The 16,851-nt window shown below is 35.8% G+C and overlaps 1 protein-coding gene and 1 non-coding gene across 2 annotated transcripts in view; both read right to left on the reverse strand.

The window, feature by feature from the left end:
- Positions 1–1,595: 1,595 nt before the first annotated feature.
- On the reverse strand, positions 1,596–1,721 carry LOC128567121 (U4atac minor spliceosomal RNA). The gene has a single exon (XR_008374781.1). It is a non-coding gene; the product is annotated as a U4atac minor spliceosomal RNA (small nuclear RNA).
- Positions 1,722–11,423: 9,702 nt separating this feature from the next.
- The window catches only part of UCHL3 (ubiquitin C-terminal hydrolase L3), a 66,132-nt gene continuing 60,704 nt past the window's right edge, over positions 11,424–16,851 (reverse strand). Inside the window, exons 8-9 of the mRNA XM_053564154.1 lie at positions 12,268–12,326; positions 11,424–11,633 (exon numbers count right to left, since the gene is read on the reverse strand). Coding sequence (XP_053420129.1) covers positions 11,550–11,633; positions 12,268–12,326 — 143 coding nt within the window. The 3' untranslated portion in view covers positions 11,424–11,549. The remainder of the gene's footprint in view (positions 11,634–12,267; positions 12,327–16,851) is intronic.

Below are 16,851 nucleotides of genomic sequence, written 5' to 3' on the forward strand. Positions count from 1 at the left end.
AAGACCTGGAGATGGGCACAGGAGCAGAGGAGCCTTGGAGCCAGCTCAGTCAGAAGATTCTCTATGAAACAAGGTGATGGGGTTTCTATAAACATGGGGATCAGTTTAGAATGCTCATAAGGATCATGAAGAAAACTAGAAGGTCCAGGAGGTAAACCTTTGTTATCCTTAAGCTCTTGGACTAGGAATAGTCTATCTACCATAAACCTCTTTCATCCTTGGAATAGACCAGTCAGGACAAGCTATTCTAATCTATGAAACTGAACTTAAAAAATAACAGAGAGAAGACATCAATCTACTGCTCCATTTCTGTTTACTGAGAAAATTAATTGGGTAGGAAGCTCTGCCTAAGACTTTGATATGACTCAAGACACACACACACAAAACACATCTTTTGCTGGATCTCTGCATAGTTAAAGGTAGTCATCAGGGGTATGTGAGTCTATTCTTTGTTAAAATACTATCATGTACTTTATTTTTGCAGAGATAAGTCTCTGGGCATGACTATGTTGCATAAATGTAAAAGGCTATTTATTATGGATAGGAGAAATTCTTTACTAGATATATTGGTTTTACAGAAATACTTCCCGCCCTTAAGATGTGCTTGGAACTCGCTAATTGTTGAGAATAATAGTTTAACCAGGGGAGGTCTTGTGTTACCATATGTTTTATCCAAAAGACACTCAGAGAAGATCAAAAGAAATTAGAAAGAATAAGAAAGATCATGTTTACTTCCTACTGACCCCAAACCCTCCACACAGACACCATTTGTTTGCGCCAACAGCCATCTGAAATAGTCCTGTGGCAGACATTCACCCACCATTCCCATCTACAGCAACTCAGGCTCTACAATACAGACTTCTGTGTGGGTCCCGTGGTTAAGGGTGTCTAAGGAGTCCTGAGTGAAGACAATTCCTGTAGATAGTCAGTAGAGTATTCTTAAAACAAGGTTGAGATTGGCCCTAAAAAACATAAGAGCAGGGTCTCTTAGAAGAAAGCCTAAGAAAGTGCATATACCTGCAAAAGGTCTAAGATTTTTGCCTTAGATTCTGGGAATAATTATATTCAAAATACAGGCTTGTGGGAGTGGTGAATACTGCTATATTCTAATTTCCATGTTCAGTCAAGGTGGATGCATAGCTTTACTTCATGGTACCTTGGAAAGTGTGCCAATGTGCAGCACAAGCCAAAGCGCTACCTGGAACTACAGGAGACTGAAGGAGAAACTGAGAATCCAGCAGAAGCAAACAATCGAACCAGAGATGGCTGGAGATATGTACACCCATGAGCATCTTTGGAGATACTGGACAAAGACCGGGATGATCATTTAAAGATCTGGATTTGAAAATTAAAGGAGGTGTAGTTTTAAGGGTCAAAGATTTAGGAATTTCCAAGAGACACCTGGTTATTACCAGCATTCTGAATTGGCTTTATCCTCCTAATAGTCAAACAGGGGAAGAAGGATATTTACCTGTCACTTTAACTTTCAAAGTTTGGTTCCTAATTTTATCAGGGTCAGAATTTCAGTAATTTTTATCTTTCATTTTTATCTTCTTTTTTATTTTATTTTTTATCGGGAAAAAGAGATTTTTCTTTTTTCCAAAAATTGCACCAATGTAAAGCAAAGCTCTCGTTGATGTGAGCATGCTGTGTGGGTGTTAACAGTACCACCCTCACTATGTGCTCATCGGACAATAGCACAACCCCAAGGAAAGGATGGTTCATTTTTATCTTCTTAAGCATATCTAAAAACAAATTTAAATCAGCAAACTTCAATAGACAATGTTTTTATCATTTTGAAAGAAAAATTTTACTTGGTGGCACCTGAAATAAATTTGCATTATATTGTAATTATTTTGTAAAAATACTTTGGCTTCTCTGATTCTGCCTTAGGAAACACAGAATTTTTTTACCTTAATAGGAATAGTCCTTCTGAATTTTTCACACAAATTTATGTTTGTGTGAAAAGTCATAACTAAGAAAGTTAAAAACCAAGATAGGGAAAAAAATGAAAAGTAATCAACAAATATTTACTGAGCAATGACACAATTTTACTGTTTCCAAAGTACCATATTGGCTAGCAAAAGTGCAATGATTAACAAATGTTAATTCCCCCAAGAGTCAAATACAATTATGTTCATGATAAAGTACCAAGAATATTTTAAATTTAAACTTTAGAGACAGTTAAAATTATTTTTGGTTTTCTAATGGTTTGTAGAAATTTCATGCCATTTTCAAAATAACTATAATGTGAAATTAATCTTTTAATTTCTATGAAATAGTTTCTACTGTAATATTTCATGTTGCTAAAATCCTTTGCCAGAGAGATATTTTGGTAGCCCTGGTAGCCAAAGAGAAGCTTATTCGATACTAAACCAAAAGAATAGGACTTATTAACTTTAAGATCTACTTTCAATTGGTATCTTGGCATATGCAGCCTAAACAAGGAAAGAAAATAAACTCTTCTTATGTATAACAAATTATTCAAAATTAGACATTAGTATGGTCTATGTTTATTGCCAGATCCATTGAATAGATCTAATGTTAGATTAGGATAGTGGTTGTAAATCAGAGTGACACCTGCCCTAGCATCCATTGCTGGTTCAGTCCTTCGAAAGGAGCTCTAGGTGGTTGGGCACAGTGGCTTCTACCTGTAATCCCAGCACTCTGGGAGGCTGAGTCAGGAGGTTCACTTGAGCTCAGGAGTTGGAAACCAGCCTGAGCAAAGGGAGACATCATATCTACTAAAAATAGAAAAATTAGCCAGGTGTGGTGGTATGAACCTACAGTCCTGGCTAATTCGGAAGGCTTAGGCAGGAGGATTGCTTAAACCCAGGAGTTTGAAGTTGCTGAGGAAGTGTGATGCCATGGGACTCTGGGCAACAGAGTGAGACTCTGTCTCAAAAACTAAATAAATAAAAATAAATAAATGTTAAAAAAAAAGTGAGAGAAAGAGGAAAAAAAAAGAAGTTCTAGGTTTATAATTTTTTATTTTATTTTATTTTTTATTTATTTTTTTTTTTTTTTGAGACAGAGTCTCACTATGTTGCCCTCAGTAGAGTGCTGTGGTGTCACAGCTTACAGCAACCTCCAACTCTTGGGCTTAAGCGATTCACTTGCCTGAGCTTCTCAAGTAGCTGGGACTACAGGCACCCACCACAACACCCAGCTACTTTTTGGTTTCAGTTGTCATTTGTTGTTTAGCTGGCCCGGGCTGGGTTTGAACCCACCAGCTTCAGTATATTTAGCCGGCACCCTACTCACTGAGTTACAGGTGCTGAGCCATAATTTTATAAGTTTTAAAGCATTTAAAAGCATGACTAGAGAAGGAACATTTCAATTATGAAGGTAGTACTTATAGATAATTACAAGATTTAGAGAAAGAATGAGAAAAAACTCTTCAAAGTCCAGCAGGACTTAATAATACTCGACGCCTAAAGCTAAACTGGCTGTGGCAGGTCAGCTGACATTCCTGCACGCACTTTACTATCATGTGTGTGAGAGCATCTTCCAAACTACAACATGCCTGATCTGAATAGCTTCTACCACCCAGGCTTATTCTACCAGTTCAGGGGATCAACAATGATTATAAAATTGGTACATAGGAGTTAAACATTTTTAATCTTGTAGTTACCAACAATAAAAGTTCAAGTTGAAATGCTTAAGGATAGTCTGCAAAACTGACTTAATTTTATCTCAGTTGCAGTATTTATTTCTTGCTCTCCTAAACTCTTTCCCTTCTAAACATGTTCCTGAAGAAAAGCCAAACAGAGATACTCTGTCTTAGCTCTTTCAAAGCAACAGTATAAAAGTATTCAAAGAACTGTTATTACTTTCTCTGCTGCAGACTCCTTCCCTGAGATACAGCAAACCCACACAGATGCAAAAATAGGCCTTAATCATTTACCTCCGAATTTCTAGGGCTCACAGCTCGGTTCTACAGAGGAAGAACATCATAGACGTCCATCTGTAAACAGTATAAATAATTGTGTATCCTAATTTTCTCATACCAGTTGTAATAAAAAGTTAAATTTGGTTTATGCTATACCCATACATTAAACTTATTTGACCTTGTTCTATCACTTTTTTTTTTTTTTTTAATTTGGTCAGGGCTGGGTTTGAACCCGCCACCTCTGGCATGTGGGACCGGCGCCCTACCCGCTGAACCACAGGCGCCGCCCAACCTTGTTCTATCACTTTAGACATTCATCAAAGTTCAAATAGCTATAAGTCAAGCACGGATGGTAATAATAACTTGAAATGTTGAAATAATTGCTCAGGGTGATTTAGATTCTGTAAACATAGCTATCAAAAAGAAAAGCAGTATTCTTTGCCCCCAAGAGTTGAAGAGTCAGATAAAAATGTTTTCCTAATGAGCAGTGTACTTAGGTATAGTATTATTACAGGAAAGGCCAAAATTCCAATCATCCTTGCTAAATTGCATGTCTGCTAACTTCAGCTACTTTCAGATTTTTTTTTTTAAGTTAAACCATTTCCGAGTCATGGAAAAAATATGTACAGTTCCCTTGTGTGTGGAAACAAAATACAATCTATTCATTCCATCTCCTTACATTCTTTAGCAAATAAGATGAATTTGATGATTCATGAAACAAACTTTGAAACCACTTGCAAATATAGCTTACTCTGGTCTTAGGATGATGGTAATAATAACAGCTACCATTTGTGAGTGCTGGCCTTTGTTTGCTTCATTTATAATTCTCATACAAAATCTACTTGAGAGTACTTTTGCTTAATTAATAATAATAATTAAAAATTTCCCAAGACCACTCAGAGTCGGAGCCAAGAATAAAACAAGGTCTTACACCAAAGTCTGAGGTCTACTCAGGAAGCAATGACTTTTACGTAAGTATTAAGAGATTCTAATGTCTTTTTTGTGGAAACACAGTATTTTATGCCATACCCCAAAATCATGTTCTCAATCAATCACTGTGAGAACACTGGAATTCTAGATTGTGAAGATCAGGAGTTTCACAGTGAAGCAATTATCAGAATGCAGCCACTTAGCAGGAAAGTGTGCCAATTGAATATTAGGAAAAAATATTTTGCTGTATTAGAAAGTTCCATCTACTGGGATCTCCAAACTTAATGAAAGAGATATTCTTCCCACCAAGGTTCCCTTTTCCAACTGAATTCTAGAAAATCACTAATTCAGGCTGGGTGTGGTGGCTAATGCCTGTAATCTTAACACTCTGGGAGAACAAAGTGGGAGGATCACCTGAGCTCAGGAGTTTGAGACCAGCCTGAGTAAGAGTGAGACCCTGTCTCTACTAAAAATAGAAATAAAAAAAGAAAAATTAACCAGGCTTAGTGGCACGTACCTGTAATCCCAGCTACCTGGGAGGTTAAGGGAGGCTGAGGCAGGTGCTTGAACCCAGGAGTTTGAGGTTGCTGTGAGTCAGGCTGCTGCCATGGTACTCTAGCCTAGGGCAATAGAGTGAGACTCTGTCACACACACAAAAAAAAATCACTACTTAAAGTGTGGTCCTGGGGCCTAAAGCCAGATTATCTAGGTGTTTGCCAGAAATGCACACAATTTCAGAATTTGTATTTTAACAAGATCTGGAATATCATATGACAATTAAAGTCTGAAATCCTCTCTAGATAATATACCTTTCCCCTCTCTATGGGAATGGGAAAACCATTCCTTTTCTTTCCTGTTTTAAATGAACAAATATGTGTTTTGATCTCTAATACTTAATAGATCAACAACTCTCTGGGTTCCTCAATAATTTTTAAGACTATAAGGGGTCTTTGATACCAAACAGGTTGAGAACAACTGATTCCATTTTAAAACCAGGTTAGTTGCTCAACAAATCCCCGATATTGACATAGGAATCAAATACAGAATACATGAAAGATATTAATAAATTGGGCTAAGCACTTCACTCCTATGTTTTATTTAGCAGAAGAAGTCACTTTCACTAGGCATTCCATGCACAGTAAAAGAGCTAAAAATGATGGGTGCCACCTGTGGCTCAAAGGAGTAGTGCACCAGCCCCACATACCAGAGGTGGTGGGTTCAAACCCAGCACGGGCCAAAAAAAAAAAAAAAAAGAGCTAGAAATGGTTACTAGTCTTGCAAAACTGAAAACTTTTAACTGGAATAGCTGCAGCAACTGAAATATGTACTTTATTTTTCCAAAAATGGATTTAAGCAAGGTAAAAACCACAACAGTAAAGTGAATAATTTGCTTTAAACATTCTTTGAGTTTATAGGGCCTGTAAAGCCATATTTTCTAAAGTTCTTAAATAAAATCACTATTTTTGGGCCATTATCATGAATACTTCATATGTACCTGATTATCAAGCCGTACTGGAATGTGCCTGTAAGAAAAAATATCTTTATCATATTATAATGAAAAGTATTTAAGGCATTTGTATTTTGTTTAAAAAAGAAATCAATTCTTCATAAGAATGCATCTTTTAAATTAAACCTAGACCATAAAATATCATGTTTTGGTGTCAATGGTGAAAAAATGCACAGTTAACATTCCTGTTAACTGTTTACACCATGGCAAAACGTCATAGAAGCTAGTGGCTTCTGGCTTCAAATACTTTGTGTTCAGGGAAAATAAAAATACTCCCCTTGAAAAATTGTTTTCTCTGCTTAGCCTTAAAGGAGAATTTGGATATATTTTTATTTTCATCTTCCATCATAGGTTACCTCTCAGTAAGCAATGCAACTTTTCATCAGACAGGTCCTCCTGCATTTTTAAAGAACAGTCTAATTTACAACCTTTGCATGTGCTTCAAGTTAAAGATACAAATAAAACCTCAAGCAATTGGTTTTCGTTTGTAGTCACAAAACAGGTGACAAATGCAGGTGCAGGACCATAACACTCTCATGCTTTAGCTCTTAAGGAAACACTCTTAAACGTAACTTATTTTAATACCATCTATGTTTACATGTTGATAAAAGAGCACAGTTTTGAACCAGGTAATTAAAATGTTCATTATCACTCACCATTATTCTTGACTACTTGAATTCTTATTTTAAATAATTCAATTTCCATTCCTATTTACTTTGTAAGATGACAAGAGCTACATCATATATTTATAGGCCATTTTGGATTTAAAATTTTTGAAAATAGCTTTCAGTATAGGTCATATATCCTCCACTGCCCCTAGACACTAAAGAAGTCTTCATAATATACAGCCTTTATTGTCATTACAACCTCCTGTGTAACATCTAGTGGTAGACTAAGGTAATGTCACACTGAAGACTCCCCCACCCCAGTAAGTAGGGGGAAGTGACTGGTTCAGAACCACTATCCTATACAAAAAAAAAAAAATCAGGAGAAAGATTTTGAATAACTTTTATTCAAAAGCAAAACAAGTGAGAATATGCATGAAAATAAGGCATGGTAGATTGGTCTGATCCATTGGAACCACTGGCATGAAATAAATGTCCTTCGTGATGCTGCACCTTCTACATCACAATAGTTTATGTACTTTGAGGGAGTCACAAAACCCTCTTGTATTAGCTGTAAAAACCTTATATAATGAATAGTGATTACATAATTTTCAAAGTAGTATTAACTTCAATCAAGAATTTTAATAAACACAGAAATTAGACCAAAGTTATTTGCCTTTTCAACATGAGTATGTGTGAATCTATGTACATATATATATAATGCACATATATACACATATGTGCACATGAGTATCCATATATATATATACACACACATATTAATGAGATTTACCTAAAAGAAATAAATTTCCATAAATAGGAAAGCTTTTTTTTAAGTGATGGAAATACACCTCTGCAATTCTTACAGAGGTGATAAGTTAAGCACTGATAAGTTAAGCCATAAGCCTATAGATGCTTCTTTTAAAAGCTACAGTAGTAGACAAACATTAGTGGCTAAAAATGCCTTTTAAACTACATTATTTTCGTCAATTAAGCAGGTTGTATGTTATACACAGCGAAGTGATAAAGCTTACCTAATAAGCACTGTATACAAATCAGAGATGGAATAAAAATAAATTTGAATCCGATTTAATATTTTCATAAGAAATTAAAGAGGTGTTTCATTTGAGACATCTTAAAGCTTGATTTGCCACAGAATATAGATAACTTCTGTTTCAGTCATAAATGAACATAGACATTAGAGTAAAATGTTACGAAATTCACAAAAGGGCCTCTATTTCAATGCGTTAAAACAAACCACTATACTTGGCAAAAGATGATGTTTAGTCAATTCCCAAAGTCCACTGAGCAAAAACATTTAGTTTTGGTTCTCATTTTAGTTCTATGTTCTATGTCTCCCAAATCTATCATGGTCATTAACAGCAGTATACAGAAATGACCCACAACTTGATCAACCTTAGTGTCTCTGAGTTTTCATACAAAGTAAACCATTAATCTCATCTACAAGTACAAAACCTTAAGCGTACAGTAGGGAATAGAGCTGAGGAAGGACTAAAAGTCTAGACACAAACCTAAGAAGAGAAAACCAAGAAAAATTTTCCAAGCTGTACGTTCCTATGTTCCACAAGGAGATTATCACCCTAAAATGTGTGCCAAAGAATGCTAGTCCTAAGTGTTGATCCTTGAAATGTTTGGAAAATGTTATTCATAATACATAGAATAATCCTTTTTTTTTTTTTTTAAAGACCAGATCTCACCATGTTGCCTAAGACAAACTAGAACTAGAGCTCTCAAACCATCCTCCCACTTAGCCTTTCAAGTGGCTGGAACCATAGTGGATACCACCACACCAGGCTATAGAATCATTTTTCTAAAAAAAAGTTATGAGGCATTCTGCAATTGCCCCCCCTCACTACCAAACATGCTGGTAACTTTTTTAAAAATTGTTTTTTAACCCATTTTTAAGAAACTTGACTTCATAATCCTTCTTGCCCCATTAATGTCTGCAAAGTTAGTGTTTCTCATAGCAAACTTTGAGAAACTATGTAAAATCCAGGCAATGTGCCATTGATTTAGGATCTATTAAGAAATTACAGGCCAAATGCAATGGCTCATACTTACAATCCTAGCACTGTGGTAGGCCAAGGCAGGAGGATCACTTGAGGCCAGGAGTTCAAGACTAGCCTAGGCAACTAATGAGACCCCATCTCTACAAAAAATAAGAAAAATCAGCCAGGTGTGGTGGCACCTTTAATCCCAGTGCCTTGGGAGGCTGACATGGGAGGATCCCTTGAGCCCAGGTGCTCAAGGCTGCAGTGAGCCATGATTGTGCCACTGTACTCCAGCTTGGGTGACGGAGTGAGACTCTGCCTCTAAAAAACCTTAAAAAAGAAATTAGTTAAGTAGGAGAAATCCAGCAAGGCAACAGACAGAAGACTGCTTAGGAAGATAATATGCAATATAGATTTGGGTACAAAATGCAAACAATGTAACATGAATAAAACACACTGGTTGTTAACGCTGGCATGACGAAAGCATCATCTGCATACGGTTACGTCTACTGAACTGTTTCAGACTATTTCTTCATCCCTATTGCCATCACTTTACCTAGGCCCTCTTCACCATAATAAATTTAAATATCTTACAAAGTAATTTCCCTTGTGATAGGCTATTTATTATTTAGCAATCTTGTGCTTCCTGAACTTGATACACATGAATCACCCAGGGATCTTGTTTAAAACTGCAGGTTCTGGGGGTGGGGTCCAAACTTTTTCCATTTCCCTTTTTTTTTTTGTCTTTGAGACAGGAGTCTCACTTTGTTGCCCTCGGTAGAGTACCGTGGCGTCATAGCTCATAGCTACCTCACACTCTTGGGCTCAAGCAATCCTCTTGCCTCTGACTCCCAAGTAGCTGGAGCTACAGACAACCCACCACAACGCCTGGCTATCTTTAGAGGCAGGGTCTCGCTCTTGCTCAGGCTGGTCTCCATCCTGTGAGTTCAAGCAATCCACCCACCTCGGCCTCCCAGAGTGGCTAGGATTATAAGTGTGAGCCACCGTGCCCAGCCACTTTTTCTAATAAACTCCCAGGTAATACTACTGACACTAGACTTTGAGTAACAAGTATTCATTCTGCAAGTCACTGCATATGATTCTTTCTAAAAAAAAAAAAAAAAAAAAACACTTCTCCCAAGTTACTGCCTCGCAAGTCTACATTAATTCAGTGAATCATGTATAAACAAACATCTGTACTCGTTTATCACTCCAGAATTTCATTCTCAACCAACCTGGCCTTTATACTACTTACTATATATATTTATTTAAACCCAGTCCTGGATTTGTTAAGAAACGTGTATCCACGGTAAAGTACAGATTTTAACTGTACAATTCAATGGGTTTTGACAAATACATACAACCAAGTAATCACCACTCTCCCAAAAGATACAGAACACTGCCATCACATCAACCGTGTTTTGACCTACCTGTATACATGCCCTTCCACCTTTCCATCTATTCTTTAAGACTTGACTAAAGCCCTTCCTTCTTCAAAGCATTGCCAAAATTCCCTCATGTATCTCCATCTAAATTGCTACCACCTAGCCATCACCATCTCTCACTGAACTACCACAGGGCACTCCTCACAAGTTTCCCTGCCTCTATTCGTGTTCCCCACTTCGATATATTATCCACAGAGTCTTCAGAGTGATCTTTTAAAATTACAAATCAAATCAGGTCCCTGTCCTGCTTAAAACTTTTTAGTGGCTCACCAACACACTTTCAATGAATCTAAATGCCTTTTCCTTTTTTTTTTTTCTTTTTTGCAGTTTTTGGCCAGGGCTGGGTTTGAACCCACCACTTCTGGCATATGGGGCCACCGCCCTAAATGCCTTTTCCTGTACCGCTAACACCCTCCTTCTCTGCTCATGTTTCTTGCTACCTTCCCCATCACTTTCTATGCCCTGGTCACAGGAACTTTCTTCCTGGTCCTGCGACACAGTGAGATGTTCCTGCCTTAGGGACTCCACATGACGTATTTTCTCTGCTCTTCCCCACCTTTTATAACTGGCTGCTTTCTGCCATTCAGATCTCAACTTCAAAGTGACCTCCTCACGGAAGCCTTCCTTGACAACAAAATCTCAGTCACTCCCTAACACAAACCTTACTTTAATTCTCTACACAGCATCACATCTGTCATTCATATGTATCTTCTTTACGTATTCTTTATTTACTTCTCACAAGAACACAAGCTCTATTACTGATGAATTTATCAACAGTGTTCAGTGCTTTAACTCCTGAACCCAGAACTGTGTCCAGCTCATATTTCTAAATAAATATGTTAACATATCCATTTAGTCTATGTAGATAGAAATTGTTCCTGATGTCCCAAAGTAAGATTTCCCTTAAAATCAAAAGAGAATAAGAAAGCTATTGCTAGTTATCAAACAAGATAAATCTTTCCCAAGAAAGAGAGGAAAGAACTGAAGCTTTACTCAGGTCTTAAGTAATACAAAACACGAGTTAAGTCGAAGTTTAATTCACATAAAGTTTAATCACTCAAGTTAATGAAAATATCAAAATTCGAGTTAGTGTATGGCAGCAGAAATTTAAATTCTGTTGAAAAGAATACAGTATTTGGTGTTTCCATTATTGACAAGCTACGCTGCAGAAAGAGCAATCGCGTTAAATCTTAATTCATCAGGGTCGCGTTCCATAAACTTCTTGCAGACTTCTATGGCATCCTATGGAGAAAAAAAAGGATAATTTTTCTGTTTATAAACATGTGTTTTACTTACAGATGACAAATAAACATTTAACATTTTTCTAATTGATACTAATTTTATATAGCAAACTTCTTTTTCCAAATGAAAAATAAAAAACACTAGAATACTGAACAGTTAGTGCTAACAGTTTTGTGCTAATTTGATTAGCACAAAAGTACAAGTTATGGTAAGCGTTCTTAAAATGCTTTTAAGCTACTTTTAACCTGAAAATTACAGGTTTCATGATTTTAAGTTACATAACTTGTTCTTATTTTACAGTCTCTTAAATCAGTTTCAAGATGCAATTAATGGTAACTTGGATTAAATGAAATATGGGATAAAATGGCCAAGTCTTTCAATATTATTCTCATCTTTTCCAAATTTGACACTTGTTCACAGAAAGAGTTCCAGAAACCTCTTTTTTGTTGCTGTTGTTGTTCTTGCAGATTTTTAACATTAATTCAAATTTTTCTTTTTCAACTTTCTAAAGAAAGCAAGGATAAAGAAACACCCAAATACAGAGAAAATGGTATGAACGTGACCTTTAGAGTTGTTTTAGAGGTGACAAGAACATTAGTAACACTTAAAGTTGGCCAACAAGTTTTACTGTTACCTCTAATAAAGTTTCATCACTAGTTTCACCATGGTTAATAGGAAATGGTTTCCGCCCATCTGTAGAAAATAGACAAACAGTTGAATGCTTAGCTGATTTTATAGGATAATATACTTTCAACTTCCATTTTCATCCTCCCACAGCGGGCAAGAAAAGTTATGAGATATTTTAAATATTATATTCTAAAACAAACATTTTAAATGTCCTATCTATGAATATTTTTTAATATTAAAAGCTATCAGAATTTTGCTTTCATATTTGAAAACCTAAATTATTTTCATGAACAGAATTTACTACAAATAAATATTGGCTTTAATTTCCTGAAAGGAATATACAAAAGAGTTATATAAAATCAATAAGAATTTTTAAAAAGTTATGAATCCAGCTTTTATCCTTAGAAATGTAAAACGCTTCCCTTTTCACTTTAAATAGGACAATCCTAAGACTACTGACATGTTTATACTAATGAAAGGAGCCATACTGTCATGGCCTATGCAATGCTACCCCTAACTGTGCACTACTAATGCAGTGATACTGAGCAGTAATACAAATAGCCTAGGATTATTTTACTGACCACCAAAATAATTAACCAATTGATAATCACCTTAAATAAACTAGTACTTTTTTAATATTACAAAATAATGAAAAAGTCCAGAATTATATAAACTCATGCCAGCCCAAAGTTAACTGATATTTAGTATCCCATTCTGTAGTTCCAGATGTCTTACAAATGGCACTACATCAAGTTCAATGCATAGGACACAGCCCTGTCAATAATCCCATGGTTTCTAAGCCATGCATAACAGTAATAGACTTGGATTAGTAAGTATTATCTTTAAAGTAATCATGAAAAACTTACACATAGAAATGTCTCCACATAAAATGGTATGAACGTCTATAGATTATATCATTAGAATTTTGATCTTTGTTTTTAGACTAACACTAAAATAAACATTCAGAATGCTAAGGAAACATATCTCTAAATTATAATGCCTGGGACTTAATTTCTAAAATGTATAAAAACCTTAAAAGAAATCTTTCTTATAACTAAGTATTACACAGGAATATTTAATCATATTTCTATAAACTTATATTATCTTTCTAAATTATAATGTATATTTTGCAATAATCATAAAAATCTCTTCAAAATATGCTTTTGTGGCAAATGCTCATTCCTCAATAACCTATTTATTCCACATTTAAAAGATTCTTGTGTGCTGCCCTATTTTGTATTTTTAAATTTTTACATAAAAGCAGTAGAGTGAATAAACAATGTAGGTTTTCCTTCCTTAGCCAAATTATAAATTTACATATATATTTTTTTCTTGATTTCTATCATTTATTTCTTGGTATTATTCTTCAGACTAGTGAGCTAATAAACTTGAATGAGTGACTTTCCTCTATACACAGCTTCTGTTTAATTTTAAACATTATTATAGACTAAGATTATTAACATAGATCTTGATATGTAAAAATAATAAACAAAATGAAATTGTATAGTATCTTGTTATAATAGCAGTTTAAAGTAAAGATTATGTTTTTTACTGTTATTCTAATCTTGAAGTTGGCTAATCACAGTTTACATACCATGGGCCAGACCTAGCCCTCAGCCTATTTTTATACCTCCTTTAAACTAGGAATATTTTTATGTTTCTAAAAAGTTATTTTTTTAAAAAAGAAGAATATATGATAGAGACAGTGTGTAGCCCACATAACCTAAAATACTTACTATCCGGTCCTTTACAAAAAAATGTTATCTAAAACAATAAAATCTAAAAGTTGCTATTGTTCTAACTACCACTACCACAAAACTGCCATTTCCCACAACTTTGGGTGTAATTTAAGTAAATGCATGTCCTGGAGAAAAATCTGTGAGGTTCAAAGACTGTCACACAGGCCCCTTCTAAAAGGGGCAGGAAAAACTACACCATGGACGTGGGTCACCTGACCCAGCAATCTTCATCCAAATGGGCTATACTATTTATAGACAGGACAGGAAGAAAGACAGTGCCCCAGCTCTTTGGTAGTGACTAATCAATTCACTCAGATCTTGCCTTTTGCATAGTCTGATCACAAGACCCCAGAGAAAGCTGTAGGCAACAGAGCTGTACAAGAGACAAGAGTTGTGGCAAACAACACATCACAAGAAGATATTGATACTTTTTGGTATAGATAGCCAAGTATCAACTATCATCAAATATCCAAGGATAACCAATGAAATGAAGGCTGGAGCTTAAAAACAGACGATACCAAAAATGAAAACTTGTTAAAAAAAAAAATGTACCTCATGGATAATGCAGGTTTTTCTTCCAGACCACAACAATCAGGCAAATATCACACTTAAGTGACGCATAATTTTTTTGGTTTCCCAATGTATATAAAAGTTATATTTATACTATACTATAGCCTACTAGGTGTGCAATAGCATCATGTCTAAAAACTATGTAGATACCTTAACTTTAAAATACTTTAATGCAAACAATCATCAGAGTCTTCAGCAAGTTGTGATCTTTCTGCTGGTGGAGAGTGTTGCCTAGACATAGATGGCTACTGACTGATCAGGATGATGGTTGCGGAAGGTTGGGCTTAAAATAAGTCAACTAAGAATTTGGTCCCTCAATCAACTTTTCCTTTCACAAAAGATTTCTCTGCAGCATGTGATGTTATTTGATAGCATATAAGGAGCAGCAGACTTCTTCCAATATTGGAACCAATCCTCTCAGACTCTACCACTGCTTTATCAACTAAGATTATGGAATATTCTAAATCTTCTGTTGTCCTTTCAACAATATTCTCAGCATCTTCACCAAAAGCAGATTCCATCTCAACGAACCGCTTTTTTTCCTCATCCATAAGAAGCAATTCCTCATCCATTACAGTTTCATCATGAGATTACAGCAATTCAGTCACATCTTCAGGCTCCACTTCTAATTATAGTTCTCTTGCTATTTCCACTACAGTCTTAAGTTATTTCCTTTACTGAAGTCTTGAACCCTTTAGAGTCTTCCATGAATGTTGGAATTAATGTCTTCCAAACTCCTGTTACTGCTGATATTTTGACATCCTCCCATGAATCACAACTGTTCTCAATGGCATTTAAAATGGTGAACCAGAAGGTTTTCAATTTACCATGCCTAGATGCATCAGCCTTATGAAATGTATTTCTTAAATAATAAGACTTGAGAGTTGAAATTATTCCTTGACTCATGGGCTACAGAATGGATGCTGTGTTAGCAGGCATGAAAACATTAGCCTCCTTGTACTGTACACCTTTACCAGAGCTCCTGAGTGACTAGATATATTGTCAATAATCAGTAATATTTTCAAAGGGATCTTTGTTTCTGAACAGTAGGTCTCAGCAGTGAGCTTAAATTATTCAGTAAAACATGTTGTAAACTGATGTGCTATTATCCAGGTTTCCTTATAACATTTATAGACCACAGGTCCTTGGATTTTCAGAATGGCAATTGAGCACTACCTTCAACTGAAAGTCACCACTACATTGATCCCTAACAAGAGAATAATCGTCTGTCCTTTGAAGCTCTGAAGCCGGGCATCGAGTTTTCTCCTCTCTCTAGGTGTGAAAGTCCTAGATGGCATCTCCTTCCAATAGAAGGCTATTTTCTCTACATTGCAAATCTCTTAATTAGTGTAACCACCTTCATCAGCTATCTTCTGGATAACTTGTGGCAGCTTCTCCATTAGCACTTGCTGCTTCACCTTCACTTTCATGTTACAGAAATAGCTTCTTTTCTTAAACCTCATGTACCAACCTCTGCCAGGGTCCAATTTTTTTCTGCAGCTTTCTCACCTTTCTTAGGCTTCATAAAATTGAAAAGAGCCTTGCTATGGACTAGGCTTTGACTTAAGAGAATGTGGCTGGTTTGATTTTCTTTGTAGTCCATCAAACTTTCTCCATGTCTGTTTTGCCTTCTTATCATTTGTGTGTTCACTAGAGTAGCATTTTTAATTTCCTTCAAGAACTTTCCTTTGCATTTACAACCTGCCTTACTATTTTGTGCCTCAGGCCTTGCTTTCAGCCTGTCTTGGCTTTCAACATCCTTTCCTTACTAAGCTTAATCATTTCTAGTTTTTGATTTAAAGTGAGAGACATGTAACTCTTACTTTCACTTGAATGCATAGAGGCCATTGTAGGGTTATTAGCTGGTATAATTTCCTTATTTCTGTGTCTCAGGAAGTAGGGAGACCTGAGGAGAGGGACAGAGATGGGGGAATGGCTGGTTGGTGGAACAGTCAGAATACACACAACATTTGCTGAGTAAGCCTGCCATGTTACCTAGTTGGTGCAAGTTGTGGCACCCCCAAATAATTACAGTAGTAACATTAAAGATCACTGATCACGGATCACATAACAGATTTAACAAAAATGAAATCACATAAAAAAAATGTGACACAAGGACAAAAAGCCAGCACATAATGATGAAAAAATGGTGCCAATAGGCTTGCTCAAAGCCTTCAATTTGTAAAAAAGTATCTATAAAGTGCAATAAAATGAAGCCACGCTTTTAATATTACTATCTATAAAATGAGAAAATGCTACATATATAAAAGAAGGGAAGAATG

Source organism: Nycticebus coucang, chromosome 15 (genome assembly GCF_027406575.1).
Source record: "Nycticebus coucang isolate mNycCou1 chromosome 15, mNycCou1.pri, whole genome shotgun sequence".
Taxonomy (NCBI): Eukaryota; Metazoa; Chordata; class Mammalia; order Primates; family Lorisidae; genus Nycticebus; species Nycticebus coucang.